The sequence below is a fragment of the Pterocles gutturalis genome, unplaced genomic scaffold, assembly GCF_000699245.1.
Source record: "Pterocles gutturalis isolate BGI_N339 unplaced genomic scaffold, ASM69924v1 scaffold13178, whole genome shotgun sequence".
Classification (NCBI taxonomy): domain Eukaryota; kingdom Metazoa; phylum Chordata; class Aves; order Pterocliformes; family Pteroclidae; genus Pterocles; species Pterocles gutturalis.
The window spans coordinates 30425-53351 of record NW_010123216.1 but is presented as its reverse complement, the minus strand read 5'-3'; the positions used below and the strand labels follow the sequence as shown (position 1 = coordinate 53351).

Sequence of the window (22927 nt, the reverse complement as noted above, 5' to 3'; positions counted from 1 at the left end):
AAACAGTTTTCCAGCTATTTTCACATCACCAGTACTGGCGTGGTCAGGGCAGCAGCTGATAGAGTCAAGTAACTATTTAAGTCTGCTGTTTGGGCTAGCTCTAAATACCTGCTGGTTTGGGTCAGGCCAAATGCTGATACAAATGGAGATAGCAGTTACTAAAACCAAAAGTTCCACTAGCTGTAGTGAGGAAGGAGTCTCCTGTATTTAAGACAATGTAGTTCAGCACTCTGCATGGAATAATTAGCAGCTAGTATTCTCAGAGGAACTGAGAATAAAAGAGTAATTTTTGGTGCAGAACTGACAACACAGGGTCAATGGTTTCAACTGTGCTATTACATGGAAGCCTACTGTCTCCTAAGGATAATATTTGTTGATTTAATAAAACAAATTACTGGCAGCAGAACAGAGGTTAAAACAAGAACCTCCTCGGTAAACTTCTGGTCTGGATGCATAAGGAACTTTGTTCAAGAACAATACTTACTATACGTACTAAGGAGTCCTTCATATTGCACAAGCAATCCAACAGTATGAAGCTGTTGTAAAAATCCTTGATCGTGTAAACCTGTGTGCAATTTGATTATAAACCCACAGACCAATCCAGCCAGCTACAAGGACAACGAAAAAATGTGAAATTAACAGCCGTAGTTAAAATGAGGCTTGCTTTCATTATACACAACAGAAATAATGTTTAGATTTGAGAAAACAGCATAGATATTTCTATTTAGTGACTACATACATAATTTCATATTAATATATTACTGAGGCATTTTTTGGTGTAGAAAGCAATGAACTATTCCCTTATTTTACATTAGAGAAGCTTCCTTTATTTGTGGGGTTGTGTGACCAGTGAGACCAGACCCTCCACTGGCAGGCTATAAACACATAAAGCTGTGACTTATGATGGATTTGACAGCCATTACACACCTAATGCAACTGAATCTCCTTGGCAGTTGCACCCGAACTCCTTAATTATGTTAGGAAAAACATGTAACTTAAGGGGGAAGAAATTTAGAGAAAAATCCATCTGGAAAACATGATCTACAGATCAAAAGAATTCCAGTAATTTACTAAGAGAAGACAAGTCTGTGAAGAGACATGCTAATAGTCTTCAAACATATAAAATACTGCTACAAATTGAAAACAATCTGTTCTTCATTTCCAAGGTCACCAGGAGGAAAAAAACCAAAACAACCTAGCTGGAACAGCAGCAAGGAATATTCGAGGCTAGTCTTGAGAACTTCACCTATGGGTGAGGAAACTCGCATATAATCTAGGAAGACTAAAAATAGCTTTATGGATCCTTCTTTTTCCAGTCCACTGCAGACCTACGTGTCTCACTCAGTGATAAAGTTACTATGGACTTCCATTTACTATTAATTTCTCTATCACATTATAAAATATTTAAATGGATGTAATGGAAAATACATGAACAAGTTGTGTTTAATTGAAAAAAGTAAAAAAAAAAAACCCCATCAACAAAAAAGAAAAACACTGGCATGAATAGTATGCTTAAACATAGCAACAGTAGGAGATAAGTGACACAAGACAACCTACTGCTTGACTAAAGACGATGTCTCTTCTGAGTGTCAGCATCAAACATTGTGGCAAACCACAGGCAAGTTCCTGGAGCAGAACAAACGCCATCGATTGCTTCGCCCTGGTTACCACCTCTCCCATGCAGTCCTTCAGCGTAATCACCAGGGGGTAAAGCTGTTCGTACCAGTCACCTAGATCAAGACAGATCACCAGTTCCAAAACAGGAAACTTGCAGTAAAAATCCTTTTCAGAATGGAGAGAGGGCTGCAGTGGCTGCATCGATCATCCTACAGGTTAGAACGACCCTGCAGCTCTACCCTAATCATTGTGGTACAGCAAACGCCACAGGAGAATCCGCTTAGGGACAGGACTCCGGTTTACCACAAAGACTACGGCTAAATCCTTGGCCTGAATCCAGCTATATCCTGAAACAATGACTTTTAAACAGACCTAACATCTCTGCTCATAAACACAGCGTACTGGGATACATCTGAAAACTCATTTAGCACAAGATTAATCATACAGTGGAGATGAAGATCTGTTCGTTCCAGCATTGACAACTCGCTCTCTAAGCAAATGAAGTGCCATCAAAAAAAAGGGCAGGAGCCTATATTTAAGAAAAAGTGGGTGCTGGAAGGCAAAACAGAAGAACAAATAGGTAACTGGAAAGATATTATCTGTTTAATGTATAGGCTGGGAAAATACTAACCTTCAGGTCAGACTCCTTTTTCTTTTTAGCTTCTCCCTATATTATTCTCTTTAAATATTTAGAGATATTAAACTCATTATTTTTTAGATACTTTGAGCAGAGAGATTTAGAACTATTTCGTAATATGTTTTGCTCTGTTAAAATACATGTTGAGGAATATCAGAAAAAACAGGCTGGTGAAATGCTTAAAAAATGGGACTGGTTAATACATTACAAATGAAATGAAGTGATAACCAGGAATGGAGGCAAATCAGAACAGCTTACTCAAACTTACCCAATTACCCAAAAGCTGTTCCTGAATTTCTCAGGATTCAATAAAATCAGACCTGCATTGTAGTTGCATATGGTTTTGCCTATCCCTCTAAGCTGAGCAAATAAAAAAAAAAAAAAGTCTGCATAATCTACATCTCAGTTACATTGTTAAAGCTTAAAATGAAAGAGAAATCAACACTCCAGAAGAATCTATATAAAAATAGGGAGTGTAACTGACTTAATACAGTCCATTGCTAACTCATATTTTCTGTAGATTGGTGTAATTAAGAATCAATGATAATTAAAATCTGTTCCATTTAGATTGCAATTAGGTGGCAAATAGCAGCACATTGTTTCAGGTAACATTCTGAGTCAGGCCAATGAAAGACTCATTAGCACTGAAGACATTCTTTACCCAGGAAGATATAGCTGCCTCTCACAAAGTCAATTTGGCTGTGCTCCAGAAAAACATGGAAATGAACAAAACTGCAGCCAAGAAGATTACAGAGCACTTTGAAAGCCAGTAGAAATTTCAAAAAGATAAGGTGCAGGAAGGAGGAAATAGGAGCAAGGACAGAGCAGTCGCAGAGAACAACTTGGGTTCCTTCGCAAACAACGTCTTTGTGGTCAGACAACGTGTATTTTAACACAGTCATACATATTTAAGTGTGAGTAATACAGACTGAAGAACCGTTCCCTGGAAAACAGCAGCTATGAAGTTAGAGCCATTGTGAACAAAACAGAACATAAGCCATTGCCAGTTTCATGCTCCAGCAGAAAGAGGTGATTTTATCCATGCCACTGACTACGAGAGAACCTATACACCACGTGCCAAGGTCTGGTGTACACGTTTTAAAGAGACTGCTGAAAAAAGTGAGAGCTTGCAGAGGAAAGCTACCAACATTTAGAGAATAATCTCCTTAACCCTATGAAAAAGGCTGAGCAGCAACTTGATTTCCCCTTTTCATGAGGAAAAATTAAAAAGTGTTAATGGGGGTGTTATTCTAGGGAATAAAAGCAAAAGGGCCAGCAAAGGCCAGAGGCTGCTGTGAGAGACAGTCAAATTTAGAAACAAGGTAAACAAGAAAGTGTGACATTCTGGAAGTCAGATTAGACAGACTAGACAATCTAAATTCTCCTTTCCAGTCTTAAATGATAATAATTTACTAAATTAATCAATAAATAAATGCCAAGGAAAGCAACTGCAGCAGAATGAGATGTAATACATACTAAACCAGTGAACAGGTTGTCTGTGAGAAGAATATAGTTTGTTGTCTGCTTCTGACTTGAGTAAATAATGAAGAAGATCATACCTGGACACCTAAAAATACACCTGAAAGTACAGTTAATAGACATCTGTCCCATTTCCATGGGAAAGCAGAGTTGCCAAGGATCTTGCAAGTCTTACGCTGACAGCCAGGGCAAGAGAGGAAAAGCTCAACGCCACACTTTGGGAACAAGCTGCACTTTGGGAACCTGCTGTTACAACATCAGGTTACATGGATAGGGCTACAGAGCTTTACTGACATTCTTTTTCATTAAAAAAGGGGTCACACATGGGCCACAAGTCACATAACACTTAGATCTTCTTCTACTGAGTTGCCACTTAACCAGTCAATCCGCACTGGGTATTTCTGCTTCTTTAGGAACATAACTTTGTACTTGTCCTCATTGAACTGGTTCCTACTATTTCAGTGCTCCATTTCATCAAGATCCTTTCTAATCCTGCTCCCACAGTGCTTAAAGCCTCTCCTCCCAGCTTTAAGCATCTGCAAATTTTATAAGCATCATTCATATTTCATAAGCCAAGTCAGTAATGAAAATATTGAATAATACTAGACCCAGAAATATATGAGTGGAGCCTACTTCATACAGCCTTCCAGGTTGGCAGTAAACAGCTGATAACTACCTTCTGTTAACATTTCCCAAATTATTTTGCACATACCTTATAGCAGCTTCAAGATAATTTTCTGACAAGAATTTTTGGGGGAGACTACGTGCTTGGAATACTACCTTACTAACATAAATAATTTTTGTTGGCAATAGTTACATTAATAAGGAATTAAAATATTTTACATTCTCAATACCATCTTTTCATTGAAGGACATTCATGCTAAATGTACCTACTGAGTATTCAATGTCCCAAAGAATACAGTGCTTTACTTACATACGTATTTTGCTTTGTAGCAAAAAATAAAAAATTAAAGTTTGTAGAAAACCCTACTCTAATGACTAAGGAAAGATAAATTATGATATAATATAAACAGAATTGTACTTGCCAGAAGGAAAGAAGATAAAACTCTAACCTCATGTGATTAAGTTATATGTAACAATCATCCACTTGCTTGCACTGAAAATTCTTGTTCACAATTAGTAAGGATGTCCAGTGCCCAGAAGGTGGAGCTAGTTAGCAAATCTAAAAGAGGGATTGCATTGTTTTTGAAAACAGAATATTTATGAATGGACTAGTATATTCTTATGTTTGTCCTTTTATTTTAAAACAAGTTTAGTGTGTTAAGATCAAGACGTGTATCAGACTGAGGTCTTAGAAGGGATAGCTCTAGGAAAAAATCTAGATAGCTGTTCAACCTTTCGTCTGTTAAAATTGCCATGTCACTTGTAATGCAGGATATCCTGTTGCAAATACTCTGCAAGAATATAAACCAGGGTCAAATACTGCAGCTTTTTAAGTTGCTCCTTGAAACTGAGAAGCATCGTGAAACTGAAGTTTATGAAACAAAAAAAGCATTGTATTTTGAAGCTTACAAGTAAATTCAGTAGAATTTGGAAAAGAAAATTATCTTTTATGCAAGAGCTGAATATGAAATATTAGTAAAATTCATAAAGAGACACTATTTGTAAAGGGAGCTTTAAAATCCTGATCTAAATTCAGGTTTAGATTATTCTGATTTATATTGCCACAACATTGTTGACATGCAAGGATACTGCTCGGTTACTAGTCACTGTTTACACATCTGAAGGAGTTTGGGAGAGATGCAAGATGCCCTACAACTCCTGCATGAGAAAACTGGCAGTCAGCTCAGAATCAGTTGTTGCTGTAAAGAAGACGCAAGCAGGTCAGCCATGCCTCAGGACCTCCGCTCCTACAGAGCCTGATGGCAGCTTTGCAGAATCATTTAGGGAAGGGAATAGTGCAGATCATTCCTGGGGTGTTTAATACATTCAATTACTTAAATATATGTTGACACCACAGTTCTAATTTATTTTAAGGTAAAACTGCCAGATTTGCATCTTGAACCCAGTGGAAAATCCTTTGAAGATGACTGAAGAACTAACTGAATGAGTAAACATCTCAAAAGAGACATTAGGAGCAAGAACATAAGCAACAAGACAACTACAGGGTGACTGTCAGGTTGCTGAAGTGACAAGGGCAGCCCGTCCTGTGTGGAATATTTAGCATCCAACAAAAGAGTCAGCAGGGTATATAAGCCAAACACATTAAAGTGAAAAATGGAAGAATGAAATTAAAAGTAGTATCACCACTCTGCAGTTAGTGTAAGATTAAAACAAAAAAGTATGTGCAGCACGAGCATTGAGTAATACTCCACTTCCATTGCTAACAGAGTTGTGGAAGTTGTTTATGACAGGATTTGCCCCTTGGGTGCTGGAAAGCACCCTGCAGTCCCACATTCTCTTAATCAACATGCCTGCACAGGCAAATGACCTGCTGAGCACCCAGCTAGTCATTTCTACATGCTCATACTCAAGCTGCAATATGTCAAGCCACATGTTAAATTTGATAAAGTTTGGCAGGAAAGCAAGCTCCCGCTCTTTTCAAAATCAGCCCACTGAAGTGCTTATTAACATGTGCTGGTAATCGAACAGGAAAAGCCCTGAGGCTTTGCAGTAGCACTTCTATCTCCTTTTGCTCTGGCAACAGAGAAAAAAGCCAATCCTGTTACTTCTGTCTGCACCACCTAAAAACCAGTGGAAATCTTTGATGGCTTCAAATCACCTCAAAATTTGCATGGTATTAAGCTAAAAACTAAACACAGAATTAAAAGCAGAAGAAGGCATAACATCGTACTCTTAAAGGAACAGAGGGCCCTAGAGAAGTATGGTAATGAATGTAACAGCAGCTACCTGCAACTTAACTTGTTACAGTAGCTAATCACTCATTCCCTTACTGCCTGGACAGACAAATAATCCATGATAGGAGAGAAATAATAGAGGTCAAGTACCATAAATGAGTTGTCTTGACATCACAAATGGAACGGTAGATGAACTGTCTTAAAGAAAATGGCAAGCAGGACAAACCAGCCAACCCAAACCAGTAGTAAACTCCTCAACAGCAGCTAGTGCAAACAGCACGAAATAATTAACCCACAGAGTCTGAATTTACTCACACAGGATAGGAACTTTCTTCCCTTTTTTTTTTTTTTTCTTTTTAAAGGGAGGTTTAAAAACTGACGTAGTGGAGTTCATGTATTTAAGTTAGCAGCATAAAAAGCTCAGCTTTCTACTTCTTCATCTTGCCACTCAGGTGTTGGAGCTCAGTTTAACTCAAGGATGAAGGCTAAGCTCTCTGAGAAAGGATGAGGTTTTATCCTCGTAATTCTGCAGCATTTCTCACAGGAACACCAAAAACCTGCATAAGTCTTCCTGGTATTTCTGCAGTGAAGATAGTAGCAGTCTACTCTGCACTGTTTTAGTGTCTAGAAGTCCAATTTTGAATCCTGGGAATTTACCATTCCATTGTAATCATCTGAGATTTTCTATACTGTGGATTAATAGTGAGAATGGAAACCATCTGATCATACATCTACAAGCACCTCATCAGCTTTAGTCACAACAATAACAGAAAAAGGGAGTGATGACAGCAACAGACAAAGCTACTGCAAATTTATTATACTCAAAACATAGGAGTAATGGATAAACCTTGCTCTAAAAGCCTTGTGCAACCAAATATTCTGATGTCTTGTTTAAAAAAATATCTTGTTGATTTAGTTAAATAGTCAGCCTTTCCATTACACTGTTTTAAGCTTCTGTCAATAGGCAAACTACTTAGAGAAAGTATTGCTGAAGAGAAGGATGATACAAAAGCAAGAGAGAAAAGAAAAGTGCAGAAATAGAGTTGATGCAAACACAAGCTTAAGAGAACAGGAAAAGAGAAAGTTTTTACAAGTGTTTTTATTTCCTCAAAATAAATAATTTCTGCTACTCAAGGGAACACAGACCAAGGGAGAATTTTTCATCTTCCTGACTAAATGATAACTTACAGTAAAAGCTCATCTTCTGAAGACGCAAACAAAACCAGAAGACAGCTTTATTTCACGTTACTACCAGCAATTGCAATGGGAGTGATGCCTGAAGGGATGAAGTGCCCATCCCTAGAGCACTGAAAGACAGAAAGGTTTAATCTAGGCTACAGAGTCCCCATCAGGTATCAGATAACTCAAGAAAAATTACCCCACACATGCCTGTAGCGATGTGGCTATGAACACGTTTTCCCTTCGTAAACATGGCACCGTTCCCGAGGTACTCTTTGCTGAAGGTTCCCACCGGCTGATTCACCTGCCCAGCAGCAGACCTTATGACTCCATAACTCACCTCAGGCAAAATCTGGGCGCAATCACACTGCCAAGTTACGTTGTTTGAGATAATGGGATGGATTTTCTATGTAGCAAATTCGGGAGTACTCACACAGAGCCAGGGGAGGAATGGCTGGGTGGCAGTTCTGATGGAGTGGCACATGGAGCGCATGGAAACAACAGCCTCTTTCAGCAGCACAGCTGAACATGGAGAGCTATCTGGGGCTGTGTAAATGTAAGAGCAAACTACTGTGTTCCACTGGCACCTCTAATTCTGCAGGACAGGTTTTCACATTCTGACTCCCACAGAAAATGAGAAGGCAAAAATGAAAAGAATTTAATGTTGTCAAGTAATTCTCCAAGGCAAACCAGTCTCGAGTTAAAAGAATAAGAAAACTCTCCTCCTTTAAAATCCATCTACTCTTCCTGGTTTATCCTGCAGAGGAATCATAATCCCACAATTGATGAAACCACAGCACGTTACCTTGGTAACTGATAACTCAAATTCAGTCTCAAGAATACACTCAAAGGCCCTACTGCATGAAAAGTTAGGCTAAGGAAAGTATAATTCATGTTGAAAGGTAAGTAGAAGAAAAAGGTGCCACCAGTAATTCTGATTACAAAGATTACACACAGTAAATATAAGTGCACTGGGAAAAAAGGAATATGATTACACTGTGTCAATACCAAGACTGCAAATATAAACCTATCTTAGGGAGCTCTGAATACATGTTATGGCAACATCTACAGTTATAGCAATATGCTGTTGCTCAAAAGCATCAAATTATTGTCATAACATTTTCTACCATCCAAAATGAACATGTGGTGCATTTTTTGACATCTTTCTCACTGTTATGTGCTAGACAAAATTTTTCTATTACAACAGTCAGGTTCACCAATATAAGCAAACATTTCATCCCACTCTTTAAGGTATACTTTTCAATGGTTTGGTCAAATCCCTGGGTATTCCCCATTATTTTAACAAAAAGCAGCAAAACTTTTCTTAGGATTAAGTCCAGCACCGAGGCAGTTTCAGGGTCAAAGATCTATCTGTGTAAATTTGCAGTGCAAATTAAATATGTTATGCTTAAATTATGGTATAATATACAATCATGGGATACTGCAAATTTTTCACTTATGTAACGTTCGTGAATTGTACGTAGCATAACATCCTTTATTTTAGAGTAATTTTAGAAATGCATCTATGGGTGTAAACACTTTATGATTTTATATGTTATGGAACCATACAGCAAGCTTCAAAAATAAAACATATCAGAATTAAGGCAGAATTTATAACTCTAAACTTAGAATCTCAGCCTCTATATGAGTGCTTCACGGTGCATCCTCAGGGCTTCCTGTCAAACTTAAGAGAGAGATGCAAAGAAAAACAAAGATGTAACCCCACACTTTCACAGAGAAATCAAACATGAAAAATTCTGTCCCAAAGGCAATGGTTTTGAAAACCATTAGGCAACCAGCTTTGGCACACACCTGGATTGTTCTTCAGAAAGCTCCATCTTTTAAGTCCTATAAAAGAAAGCGATTTTAAAACGCCTCCATTTCTACACGACCTTGAAAATCCTATAAGCTGGCAAAGGCACTGCAGAGCGCTCTCATGAAAACATCATCAGGAAATTAGGTCTTCCTTAAAAAGCAGAACATGAAAACAACGCGATCTGCCTCACTAATCTGCAGTTTCCATGTGGAGGGGGGTTGCAGAACACTCAGCACACCTGAAGAGCACCACTGACTCTGCTCTCACAGAAGGGCACTTGTACTGATTCAAGAGAAATAGAGAAGGCCCTGAAATGAGGGAAAAGAGAAGAATTTATTCCATTACCATAACATCTTTTTATTTTTTGGGTCCTTGCCCTGTCAGCTCCAGAAGACAACTCTTCAGCTGAATGGAACACATCTATAGTTTTCTAACCATTGCAATTATCATTATTGCTTACCAAGAGACACCTTCCACTCTATTTGATGACTGCTTATGATAGTACTTAAAAGGAAGTAACTTAAGTTTTTTTGGCTTTGTGAGATAAAAGCTGTAACTGATATCCTATTTGCCTGTGTAAGGTGTCAGCCCAAATCAAAGCTGAGAGCACACTTTTTTACAACTTTACAATGAAAGACTCAAACAGACTGGTTAAATACATTTCATAGCTTATGCAGAATAACAGACATGTTCAGGGCATTGAAGAGAGTGACGGAAAATCACACTGATGTCGCTAAGCATGTGAGAAACCATCCAAAAAGGATAGTCCTAAATCATGCCTTTCACACTGGGGAGGCAGGTGGAAATCGCAAGTTTTGTTCCATAACTAAAAGGACTCTTGACGCTTGGAACGTAGGTAAAAACCAGTACATGTGTGTCTACATGTACACACACAAAAGCACTGCAGGAATGTGGGGGAAGTTTGGGTGAAAGTGTAACTACTACTTTACCTGCAAAACGTTTTTAATAGACACAGTGGATTTCTGCCAATCATAGCAGAAAAGCTTGTTAACACCAGGGGGAAGAGAAGGGAGTTGGACAAAACAATAAATATTCCATTTTTTTTTTAAATCAAAATCAGTATGCTTGGGTTCACTTTCTAAAGATTCTTTCAAGTTGACAACTGCACCTACCTCACTGTGGAATATTTGTACCTTCTTATCTGAAAAAAGGTCTGAAAAATGTAGAAAGGTAACTTTGCACCTGTGAGCCCTCACTAGAAAACAAAAATGATACCATCTGTCTCTCTAACATTATAGGGATACTTGCCTGGTAGACAGAAACTCAGAGAAGCAAACAGATAAAAACCACTCCGGTCTCGGGACTATTTATACAGAACCAAGTCCTAACATGTCTGGCACTGAAAATAAGAATTCCAGGATGCCAGCACAAATCTCTCATGCTTGTAAAAATGCTGATGTTGCAGATGCATTAAAGATCAATATTACAATCAAAAATCTGTTGCACGAAACTCACCAGTACTACACAAATTATATACAGCTGAAAAAATAGTTTTAATTCTTCTTATGTGAGAAAGAAATTACAAATTATTTTTAATGACTTTAAAAACCTCGATATAAAGTCACATCATTAACATCTGGGGAAAAAGAACACAAAGGAAAATATAGGATAAAATACACAATTTTAAAAAGCACCAATATTATACAAAGCTCCATAAAATAAAGTGATTGTGGGGTTTTTGTTGCTTTGTGGTTTGTTTTGGGGGGTTTTGGTTTTTTTTGTTTGGGGTTTTTTTGATTTGTTTTTTTTTTACACTGAAGAGTAGCACAAAGGTTTGTTCTGATTTCCTTGTATTTGGAGTACCATTATCACTAAGGAGCTGTTTCATTTGTTGCAGCAGACTTGCACATCAGAAAGTCTCTTGTCAGACTTCTGAAGCAGATCTTGACAAATCTGTGCTTAGAGAAAGCAATAAGGAATGGAGCCACAGGAGAAGATTGGAAGACGTGGTGGCAACGACCTGCTGTGGACAAAGTTTTCTTCGAATCACCATCTCATGGAATTGCTCTACTTAGCCTTCAGTATTGACACTGAACCAGAATGTTCACCTTTCCTTACAAGTTTCCTATGGGGTAAGACACACTCCGATTTTTTTTTTTCTCAAAATGGTAAATTCAAATAAAATCTAAAATAAATTAAATGGCATCAGTCTTCAAATGAAAACATTGTGGTTTGAAAAGGTTTTCATTGTAGCACAAAAAAAAAAATGAGGATAGCAAGCAGTTTGAGCACAAAACGGAGCTGTTATTTGATAAATAGCTTTCCATCATTCAAGGCTATGACTGTGCAAAACCTTGCTATCAGCACTCTCATCAAAGATACAGTTGACTCTATCTCACTTTTCTGTGATTCTTTCCATTTTTATTTACTCCAGACAGTGATTTAAAAAAAAAAAAAAAAAAAAAAGGTTGCTTACCACCTGTATGCAGCACCTTGCAGTCTGCTGCTGAAGGGTCATTTTCACCTTCTTTAACATTCCTGATGTTGTCTTTTTCAAGCAGTCTGTCCACCATGGCAATAACGCATTTTTTTTTTCCCACATTAGCCCACACCCTGTCCTGAAAAGAGCATAATTATCACTGCACCTTACTGAAGAATCTAAAAGAGAAAATACCAACTTCTTGTTAACATCTTAACATGGAGACATAGATGGGCACATTATTAGAAATATTAGGTGTTGGCATATTACAATTTTTCTCATTCTTCAACCTACTACTAGTTTAAGCCTTTTTCATGGACTTTTCCCCTCACAATGTAAATGACTGAACTGAAACTGTTTGGCTTTTTTATACATCCAAAGACGTGTGCTTCAAAGCCTACAGGAAAACACATGCAAATTATCTGTTTCAGGTCCAGTCACAGGGAACTGAGCAGTTTGTCTATTTGACATAACACAGCAAGAGTGCAGACACTCAAAACCTTGCCAAATCAAACCTCCTGTGCAAGTGTCAGTGTTGCCAAGGTACTTGGAAACCACCTTTTGATAATTTAACATGATTTATTATATTGCTTACTTTGTTAAAGCAAACGTAAAATTGAAAGATTAGAATTAGCCATTTGCTGTCACGATGTGTATTAAGTAACACAATTTAAATTTTGTTCTGCACCTCTCACAAACTACAATCATCATACTTAATTTAATTTTTATTATAAATACAAGAATGACAGAAGTAGTAGAGTAACAGACAGAAGTTTCTGAGGTATACGAATTCAAATTGCCTAGCATGGCTGCAGCAACGTAATTTCCCTTTCCTCACTCTGCTGGGGGAAGTTCAGTCCCAACACAAAGAGCGTTAAGCTCTTAATAAACACCTGGAGCTACTGCACAAGCCACCCACCTATGAGCCCTTGGTTTTGGAAAGAACCGTTTTCTCTTTTTAAATAAACTATTGACCCAGCATTGAGATGTCGTCTATACAATGGTCACACAAACTTACCCTGAGCGTTGAGAAGAAAATTTCATAAACATCTGTGGACAGAAAGCTCACTTTTATTGTATCTGGTCTTTTCACACAAGGGCAAGTGGGACAGAGGGAGCAAGGGCCTGTCTCACAGCTCTTTTTCTCCACATAAGAGGTTACTAGGATTAGAAGCTATCATTATAGGCAGACAAAAAAGTAGATGTGTTTATTGTTAATTGTGACGTTATTCTTTCTGCACCAAAGATAGCCACACTTTTCCAAGAGGGCTGCTGAAATTCTGCAGTTTGGTAAAAACAATTCCCAAGTAAAAATGCAGTTTCCAGTCAGTGAAAATCAAATAACTCCTTACTATTCTCCACAGGAAGAAACCCACCCATCCATTTCACATCTTTCTCATCCTTTACTATTCCCATAAAATCTTCCTGGAGCCCAGCACACTTGCCACCCACCTTTCAGCATCTTAAGTGGTCTCTTTTCAATACGCCTAAGAACTGCCTCACAAGTGATCACTTTGCAGCATGTGTCAGGTTAAAATACATGATACAGCCTCTCAGGTAAGCATTCTTACAAGCCCCCTGTGTGAAGTGAGGGATCAGAAGAAAATAAGTCTTATTTCTTCTTAATTCTACTTCATCCACCTAATTAAAACAATGTAATTCATATCCATCCACTCTGCAAGTATCAAGAAAACGCAATTCAACTCCCTCATTTCCTGTCATCACACCTGACTGGGTGGCTTCCTCCTGAGCACTGCTGGTCAGCGCAGTTCCAGAGACTGGCTTCTTGTTTTTAAAGGGTTCTCAGGCCTTCTAAAGTCACTACTGAGCTCCTCAGTCATCTCTTGTCCTTCCATACACACCACTATGGTTGCATGGTTTACTTGTGCCAAGCATGACACAGCAGCTGCATTCCCCAGTGCTCTGAAGATTATGTCTCTCCTTCGTGTGGGTTCACAGCCCACGTAACATCGTTTTGAGGTATGCTCATAGATAAATCAAATATCTTAACTAATGTGCACAATTAACAGCCTCTTGTGATGTGACAGTGCTTTGGAATGGAATATATTGTACCCAGGTCAGTATTCCAGACCTGTGTCTGAGCACCATGTCAGTCTTTGTACATAACTTATCGGAAGTGCTATTTTATCTGCTCGTTGTAGCACCAACCATGTTAAGCGATCAGAAATGCGGAGCAGAAATGGCTCCAAGTGGCAATGTGCCCACCTTTTCCTTTTCTTGTATTATATGTGACAACATGCTTTGTACCCTCCTGCAGGGAGGTTCTAGGACAGCAGAAGCAGCTGTCAGGAGAAGAAAATATCTACCCAAAGGCAATCTAAACCTCTCAAATTAAATATTTTTCTTTCACCAGTAATGCTTTACTACTGCCTACGTGTAGTGGACCAATATAAATAGTTCAATCCTTGCTGCTGACAGCTGCACTGGGTTGCATATTTCTATTTGGTATCAAAGGGAAGTGCAACACCACATTGCTATTGAGAAGGCGGCTTTTTGGAAAGCACTGGATGCTCAAGGAAAGGGCACCCAGCACAGTTAAGAAATTGGGAGTTATTCCTTAAAGATTAATCTGGATGCCAGGGAAGGGAGCGGATCTTGCCTTGTTTTTAAACATCGTGCCTTGAATTCACTTTTGTAATGGTCGTAAGACAATGTAGTCATTGGAAGTGGATGGAACTGTGTCAGCTTAAAGAGTTGTTGGATGTCACCGATTTAGATTTTGGGCAAAATTAAAATTGAAATTTCAATTGTAAAATGCAAATCTAGTGTTTTGCACTATTACCAAGCAAACAACAAATGAGGATATAGTGCTGTGCATACAAAGCAATGTACCTCAAGGTTTGGGTTTTTTTTTTTTTCTTTTCTATTTGACTTTAAGAGTAGATTAAGCATTTTTTCAAATTTTACATGTGTTTATTCTTTCTCTTGTCATTATGCTAATGACAACTGCATAATTAAAGCTTACATTATACATTACCTCCATCGACAGAAAGAACTGAAAAATAATGGAAGCGTAACGTTTCCAATTTAGAAGAAAACAAAATTGCTCTAACATTTATACTGTCTCAAGTTTGTCAGTGACTGACTCTAACTCAGAAAATACTTAAAGTCACGCTTAATTTTAATCAAGCAGGTAAACTTACTAATTAATCAGAAAAAACAGATACAATTTAAACTATGTGCTTATATGTTTTAATAGATGAGGACCAAGCACCCAGCAGAGAAATTTTTTTAGAAGTCAGTAATGAAATACAAGAAAGCTACCTTCTCTGCAGAGACAGAAGTACTAAATTAAAATACAACTTGCAAAAAAAGTGACATTTTTCCAATGCAAAATTTCTCCCTTTTATCAAATCCGTTGTGATAATTATTTTTCTGAAGGTTTCAACAGCTGGGAACAAACATTTTGGCTTTCATTCCAAGGAAAGAAGAACCATTCTAGCTCCTTAGGTTGTTGAGAAAACATGAAAAAGTGAATTCAAGGCTCTAAAACCAGAAGACCAATAAAAGAATGAGTTATTTGTTTATTGTTTAAATCTCATGACTAGTAAATGCATGAGGTTGGAGATAATTGTCTTTTCTCTAGATGAAAAACATTCTTCTTCCCTTATTTGTGGTATGGATAAAAATTACAGTTCAGGTGTAAGGTACTGTAGCTCACACTAATTATTAATTATTTACAAAAGAAATTAATATGCTGGCATCCTTAACATTTATGAGAATATACTGTGATGAACTGAAAGTAAGAGCCTGAACTGAATAAAAATAGCTTGCATTCAGGGTGTATGTAACAAAGAAGCAAATCTATTACGAACACATCCACCAAAATAATTAATTTACAAAAATCTCAGCCACATAAATAATACATATCTTTGAAAGACATGCTAAGAATTATACAATCTAAAAACCATGTTTAATTATTTTTCGCAATCTTAGACATCTTCTAAGAACAGAGTCTACGGGGAACAGCTCTGTTTTTCCAAGAGCTAATTCATGTGTGTTTAAACTACTTATATTCAGTCTTGGGGGAAAAAAAAAGGAAATAAACAGAGAGAACTTTCCCTCATAATAGCGTATGCTGTTCCAGTCTCCTTAAATCTGCCTAACTAGCAAAAAGAACTCAAGTAAGAGCAAAGAAAAACTTTCTTCCTGCCTGGGCAAGAAGATATTCATCATCTTTACTATTATATGCACAACCAAGCAGTCACACAGAAGCACACTGTACTTAGGAAAATTCTTTCAAGTTAGTTTCAAAACATACAATGCATCTGAAAATAAAATATTTCACAGTTTTGCATGCCTTTCCCCCTCCCCAGTAACATGTGACAAGGACATGAGGGCTTGCATTTGTTTATGCTGATTTGTAGGGTTGAGGCTTGAATACCAACCAAGAGTTTTGACTGCTTACCCACTCTTCCTCATCATACTCCGAATGATGGGGTATGGAGTCCTGTCTTTTCATCTTGGAAGGATGATCCTGATGCTGTAGATCATCCCCGTCTTCTGCACTATTTCGAGGCACAGCTGGTTTCTTGAGGACACAGCCAGGCCGGGCTGTGTATAGTGCTAAAAGGGCGCTTCTGATCAGCTGATCCTTAAATGCGTGCACAAATAACTCTGTCTAGGAAAAAAATAAATTAATGAAAAGGTTAGACCAAAGAATGCAATACTGCAACATCACGATTATAGCACTGATTTACCCTCAGGCAGAGTGGATATTTGTTTCAGCTCTGCCTGAAAAGGACAAAATAAAGTAGACCAACAAACAATGAGGAACAATTCAAGGGTTTCTGGGACATCATCACATTCTACAATCCCATTGTTCTAAGGATTAACACAGAAGTACAATATCTGTCACAGAGATCATAATCTTTTCACACAATCCAATTTTATTGGAGTTCCAAATTTTTCCTGCAGAGACAAGCCTCTACAAGCACCAGTTCCAAGAGTGTCCGAGCACTGCTTGATAATTTCCAAATTAAGTGTCAAAGAAAACATGATGAGCAAATTTAAGGATCTTCTTAAATAAAAACACACTGCTCTACCCTGCTGAGACTGCAGTATCTGCAAAAGCAGTGTTTCCAGATAAGTTTTGGTACCTGTAGGTATCAGCTCAGATAACGGGGCAGGTGATGACATCCGATTTCTAGCCTTATTTTGTTTAAAAAAAGGAAACCTTGAAGTAGTTTTTCCAGGCTCTCTGAAAAAGTTATTCAATCACTGTATCATTTTTCTAAATCCTTCTTGTTGACTGTGACAGTTGCAAGTTTACCATATTTTTAAAAACCCCAAACTCCCTGCATTGTTTATCTCCCTTCCACCCCAACAAGAAAATTCCACCACTTTATTTCTGCATATGGACTTTAGCATCTGCAGACTCTGTCTCCACATAACAGCACTTGCTGTTGCCACCAGTTTGCCACACGCCCATCTCCTGCAGTGACACAAAACACATGGCCCTGTCCCCACTACCCCTAGGAGGATGACCTATTTGCTCCATCAGCTGGCACAATTTACTGACCAGGAGAGGGTGAGGTGCAAGGACATGCTCCCTTTCACTACAGGGCGGTATCCACTAGCAAAGCCACAGTGTCAGACAGCTGGGCCAGTCACAGTTTTAGTTACTTCCAGCAGCATTCACCAGGGTTCATCCATCAGAGTGGGGAGAGTATGCACCCTGCTACAGTACCACACCCACCACATACCACCCAGGCATATACTCCTCTGCCCAGCCCTGCTTCACAGGTGATGATGAAAAACTCTCACTTCTTTCACAGCACAATTACCTGAATTTATTTATCCTGGGTCAGTGGGATTTAAGTTGCCTTCCTATCCAGACCATAGTGGACTGTCACGTGCAGATTCAGATGCTGAACTGCTTGTACACACACAATCTTAAACACACACACACAGACTCGGAAAAGTGCGTAGATAAGGGTCAGAGCAAGCAGCCTACACAAGCAGTCACACAGAGCTAGGAAACGCTGGAAATAAAGGTTTCCCAGACAAGCTTCCTTCAGCCCTTTCATGCTTCTTGCACAAAACCTGGAAGAGAAGTAGCAAAAAACCCCAAATCAAGCGAGTTTTAAGTGTCAGCATCTATCTTCCTGGAAATCTTTCTCCCAGTTTCTGCACTTCTTACTTCTTCCTATTCTTACTCCATCCCTTTTTGCTAGTAGTTGCTCCTCTTTTGTATGCCTGTACTCCTACTCAACTTATTTTTCTTGCTTTTCTGTCTCAATACCCCCTCGAAAGTTTACTGACATTTAGAGCACGATGCCCTAAATAATTGATGGCTTTCTTAAAGCTCCAGCTGCTGAGGTTATGTACCTGCTTGACAAGTTTCTACTTTTTACCATTTTCATAACATTTAGGAAAAAGCGATTTTTTGTCCTTAATGGCTGCACATAGAAACGCTGCAAATTTGCGGCAAATAAAACTCAAAAGTCTTATAAGAACCTTGTGGATAGCTAAGCTAAGTTGTGATTTTTTTAAACCAACATGAGGACTTCTTTCAAACCCGATTTGGGATTCTTTAGTGATTAGGCTTGGCAACACTATCCATCTTGCTGGCAATGTTACCAGACTCATCATTCTGTCTCCTCCTTACTAACCTGCTGCCTGAGGGAAAGGGTGCTTAAACAGAGACAATTTTCTTATTTGTAGCCTTTCACGACCGCCTCATGGCAGCCCTGAACTGCACTATAGGACTATTTCAGTTTTCTACATGATTTTCTACATTCCAGCCTCCACATGGTCCATGCTCAGAGATTACATAGTCTTTGGAGAATACTGCTAGCAAACCCTACTCATCTATAAAAGAAGAGGCAAAGCGAGACTGGCAGAGTTGTCTTCTCTTGCATGGTTAACAGCAGAGTTCCTCTAGAAGACTGTTCTACAGTTCCATATCAAGAGAGCCCAAACTACTTGTCTGTCCTTAGAAATTACACCATGGTTTTGCTGAAAACCATCAAGGTTTCTCCCTTCCCAAGTCTGCTTGAGATCATTTCAGGTCTCTGCATGAGGCATGGTAAATTGAAGCAAGCTTTAAATTTCAGAAAGTTGCAATTATTGGAAAACGTGAAGTAAGCAATGCATATTAGATAACTATCTGAAAAGTTTAACTTAATTTCAATATGTATATTTTATAAGGAAAAAATATTTTAAAAAGCAAACTGGGATAGAAGCAAACCTCTGTTTTTTCATATATAGACTAAAATGCTTCTATAATTAAATTCCATTAAAATAGTCAGTTGGTTTAACAACAATCTACATTTTAACTATGTTTTCCTACAGCTCAGTACAGCCAAACTTGCAGAACATCACTGTTTATAAAATTGTACTGAAATAATATAACAAGTGTATATATATAAAAAATTAAAACTTTGTAAATTCTTTTAGCTACTTGACTAAAGAATATTCTGCAAACAAAGATAGGCATAGCTGGAAAATGAATTTATCAAGCCTTCTGCAAGCTGCAAATGCTGATACACTTGTCGACAGCTAAAGGCTTCCTTAATCAATTAACAGGAAGTGTTGATAAAAGGTTAGTCTCAGGAAAACACTACAGTAAATTGCAAATCGTACATGGAGAAGTAAAGCCATGCTTAATATGAGAAAATAAGCTCAAAATAAGCAGCAGCAGTGGAATTATTTGATTTCATTTTCTACTTTCAATGCATGCAGCCAGTCCTTCCATTTCTAACACAAATACTTAACTGTAACTCACAGATAATACTCACTGCTACCTAACAGTTTTAGAAACAATTATTCTACATATCAAGCTTAACATCTTCTTAAAATAAAAAGTTATATGCTTTTTAATAAACCTGAGGAATTTAATCACCAGGCAAATAATTTTTGACTGCTTCAAACATCTGTTTAATTTCTAGATTTTTATCAAGCTAAAATGTAATAGAACATTTCCTATTTGCATATAAAAAGGTAGGAGAGTAAAAGCACCTCATATGCCTCAAGAATACAAGTTGGCATCATGCAATTCTATCCAGAAGAGGATGCGAACCTATTTTAAATATAACCAAGGACTCTCTGTTAGTCCCATCTGGTACCAGACTGGATAGATAGGTTATCTCAGGATCTTGAGATGATGCTTCTATGGGGGATTTAATTGCAGCACCACATGAGTTCACTCAATCTGAGTTTTTGAAACTTAATATTGCTCTTCCCTGAAGTTGTTTCTTGGTCTTGCCTTTCCTCCTCAACTCTCTTCCCTTCTTTACAAGCAGCTGTTCCTCCACATTGGGTTCTTCTGCAATGGTGTCCCCCCCTTTCTCAACTGTCATCATCGCCTCTGAGTAAATTTGGGAATAGACAGGGAAGCAGGTATTCAACCATCCATGTAGTAGTTGTTTTTCAGACAACTGGATTAATCTCTTCCAAGCAAAAGGTGGAGGTGAGATAGAACTATGGGCTGTCAGGGACTACATCACTCAAGAGTCCTGCTTCTACTTAAGGCAACCTGTGCTCATATACTAACCAGAAATTTAATCCTGGCCCTGAAAAGTCAATATGAACATATACAACTAAATCACCAGCTATAAAGTTAAGATATCTGTGACTTTTCCAAACTCAATGGATTGTTTTATTTGTCTTTTTTCTGTAGTCAGACTCTCCAGAAGGCCATGGTTCAAACAGTGGGTTGGTAGCAGAGCTACCTGCAGCCACCCCAAAACATCCACTCCTCCTCCCCAGACAGCCAAAGGTGGGAAGGGCAAAGCAAAAGGCTGTAGCTAACAGATAAATTCCTTAGCAACCAGGTCTTCAATCTTCCAAACAAACACTTTTTTGTTTGATTTGCTTTACTTGCACATGCATTTTCCTTTGAACTGCTAGCAGAGCAGCTCAACTTTCTCTATGTGAAGCGTAAACGGCCTTCTTCAGTACTACAGGGAAAGGCATGTTATAATTGCCCTCCAAACCCCCTAAAATCCTCCCTTTCATTTCCAGGCTGAATTATTCTTTCCTATATATCCCTGACGTCCACAGCGATGCCAATATTCTCAAAGTTACTGTGGGTTTACACATCTGCAACCCAGAGTAACATTTCTCTCCCCCGTGGCTCCCATGCAATGCCTTCCCAGTATGTGGCTGAGCTCAATATTCAGATTGGAAACTCTCCCACTGAATGACATACTGCTGAGATAATAGTCCTCAACAGAACACAGGGGTTGCCACTTCCCAATAGCTGAAGATATATTGAAATGATTACTGATAGTGTTATTAAGCCATATTGAGATCACATTACAGAAGGTATGGCCCATGAAGCGATAGGAGACTTTGTTCAACCCCTCTGGTCAGAGCTATAGTGCTTAATATTTTTATAGGATGACATCTGCTTAAAAGTACTTAAAACTTTAGCTAATCTCCTCTATCACTCTGTGAGACAGGTGGAGAATGTTATCTTCCTTAATTTAGTGCTAAAGAAGCTAAGATGAGGAAAAGCCTACAGCTACAGGGGAATATAACAGGAGAAAGAGGATTAAAATTTGAGACCTCCTGCCACCAGCTTCCTGGCTTCTCCTTCCAGACTGCATCACCATTTCTAATCATGCTGTTATTCTAAACCTTACGCACAAACCTGGCTTGAACTACCTCCCACAAGCAGTAGTTTGAAGTATCACAGAAAGAGAAAATAACCATTTATCATCCCACAAAATTATTTACAATAATATATTTTTGATAAACCCCAGTATGTGGCCACTAGAGGATAACAAAGACACACGAAATTAAATTAATTATACTTTCAAATAAAGACAACCTTTAGAGATTTCATTAATTTTCTACATGGAAAGCCTACAGAAATGCTAAATAATAGTACTTTTCTGATAGCAACATTTTGAAGCTTATTTTAGCAGCGCTTATTTAACATTTCCTGATGCTATGAAAGTCAATTTATGCAGGGGAAAAAAACAGCAGTTAGAGACTTGGTTATTCCATTTTCCATTGCAGTGAAGATTTCAATCTTACTTTTTCTGAAAGCATCTTTAAAGAATTCTTCAAGCTGTCTGGAGAATGCTGGCTTGCAGAATTAAGCAGCAGGTCTGCATGGCTTGATATAAGAGGTTGTAGATGATTGATGTTGCTGAGAACTTCTTTTGCCTTGGCTGTGTTTTCAGGTGAATAGTAAATACACTGGTATCCAGTACTGTAAACACAGAGAGAGAGTCACATAATGTCAAAATCATTTCTGCTATTAAGAACAATGCTTAATGTGCTCAAAATCTTACCACTAGGATTGTAAAAAAATGACAGATAACCTGAACTTCACAGATATCACTGAAATGCTCCTTCCTTTCGGGGACAAGCAAATCCTTGCTTGAACAGTAGAGAACAATGGACTGCCCACCACCAAACACTCCAAGTGGTACTGTTCAATCTAATAATTCCTGTGAGTGATTGATCTTAACATACAAAAACCAGATTTTTATTTATTATGTTCTGTAAACATAATTCAGGACAAACCAGGTTTGACCAGGTCAGGTAATAATCACGAAGCGCATAAGGGTCCTTATTTTTCCATCTGAACTCCCCATCACACTATTAACTACCTCACTAAGTCTTTCAAAATGGGTCATTAATGATCAGTGGCCCACACTGTGTTTTGATCAGCGTCAGTGATGTCCAGGAATTGGTGATAACCAGAGTTATTTCTAGTAGAAGCCCCATGTCTAATTTGCAAGGAAAGCCACAGAAATGGGGTGTGGGAGTTAAGTACTACAAAACCACACAAACACATACTGCAGACTTCCTACTTTCCTTGTAACTATTCACGAACTACTGCATTTCTTCTGCATGACTTCCTTTTGAAAACTTATCCCTTGTTTTTTTTTTCTCCCAACACTCACTAATTACGCAATAGCCTTTTACAGCGTTATTAAAAAAAAGCATTTTAGACAGCA

The 22927-nt window shown here is 38.2% G+C and overlaps 1 protein-coding gene across 1 annotated transcript in view; it reads right to left on the bottom strand.

Annotated features, from left to right (window-relative positions):
- Positions 1 to 22927, bottom strand: part of INPP4B (inositol polyphosphate-4-phosphatase, type II, 105kDa) — a gene marked incomplete at its 5' end in the record, with an annotated part of 94277 nt that overhangs the window by 41731 nt on the left and 29619 nt on the right. Inside the window, 5 exons of the mRNA XM_010077821.1 lie at positions 485 to 608; positions 1558 to 1730; positions 11985 to 12126; positions 16417 to 16629; positions 21996 to 22173. Of these exons, the coding sequence (XP_010076123.1) occupies positions 485 to 608; positions 1558 to 1730; positions 11985 to 12126; positions 16417 to 16629; positions 21996 to 22173 (830 nt within the window). The remainder of the gene's footprint in view (positions 1 to 484; positions 609 to 1557; positions 1731 to 11984; positions 12127 to 16416; positions 16630 to 21995; positions 22174 to 22927) is intronic.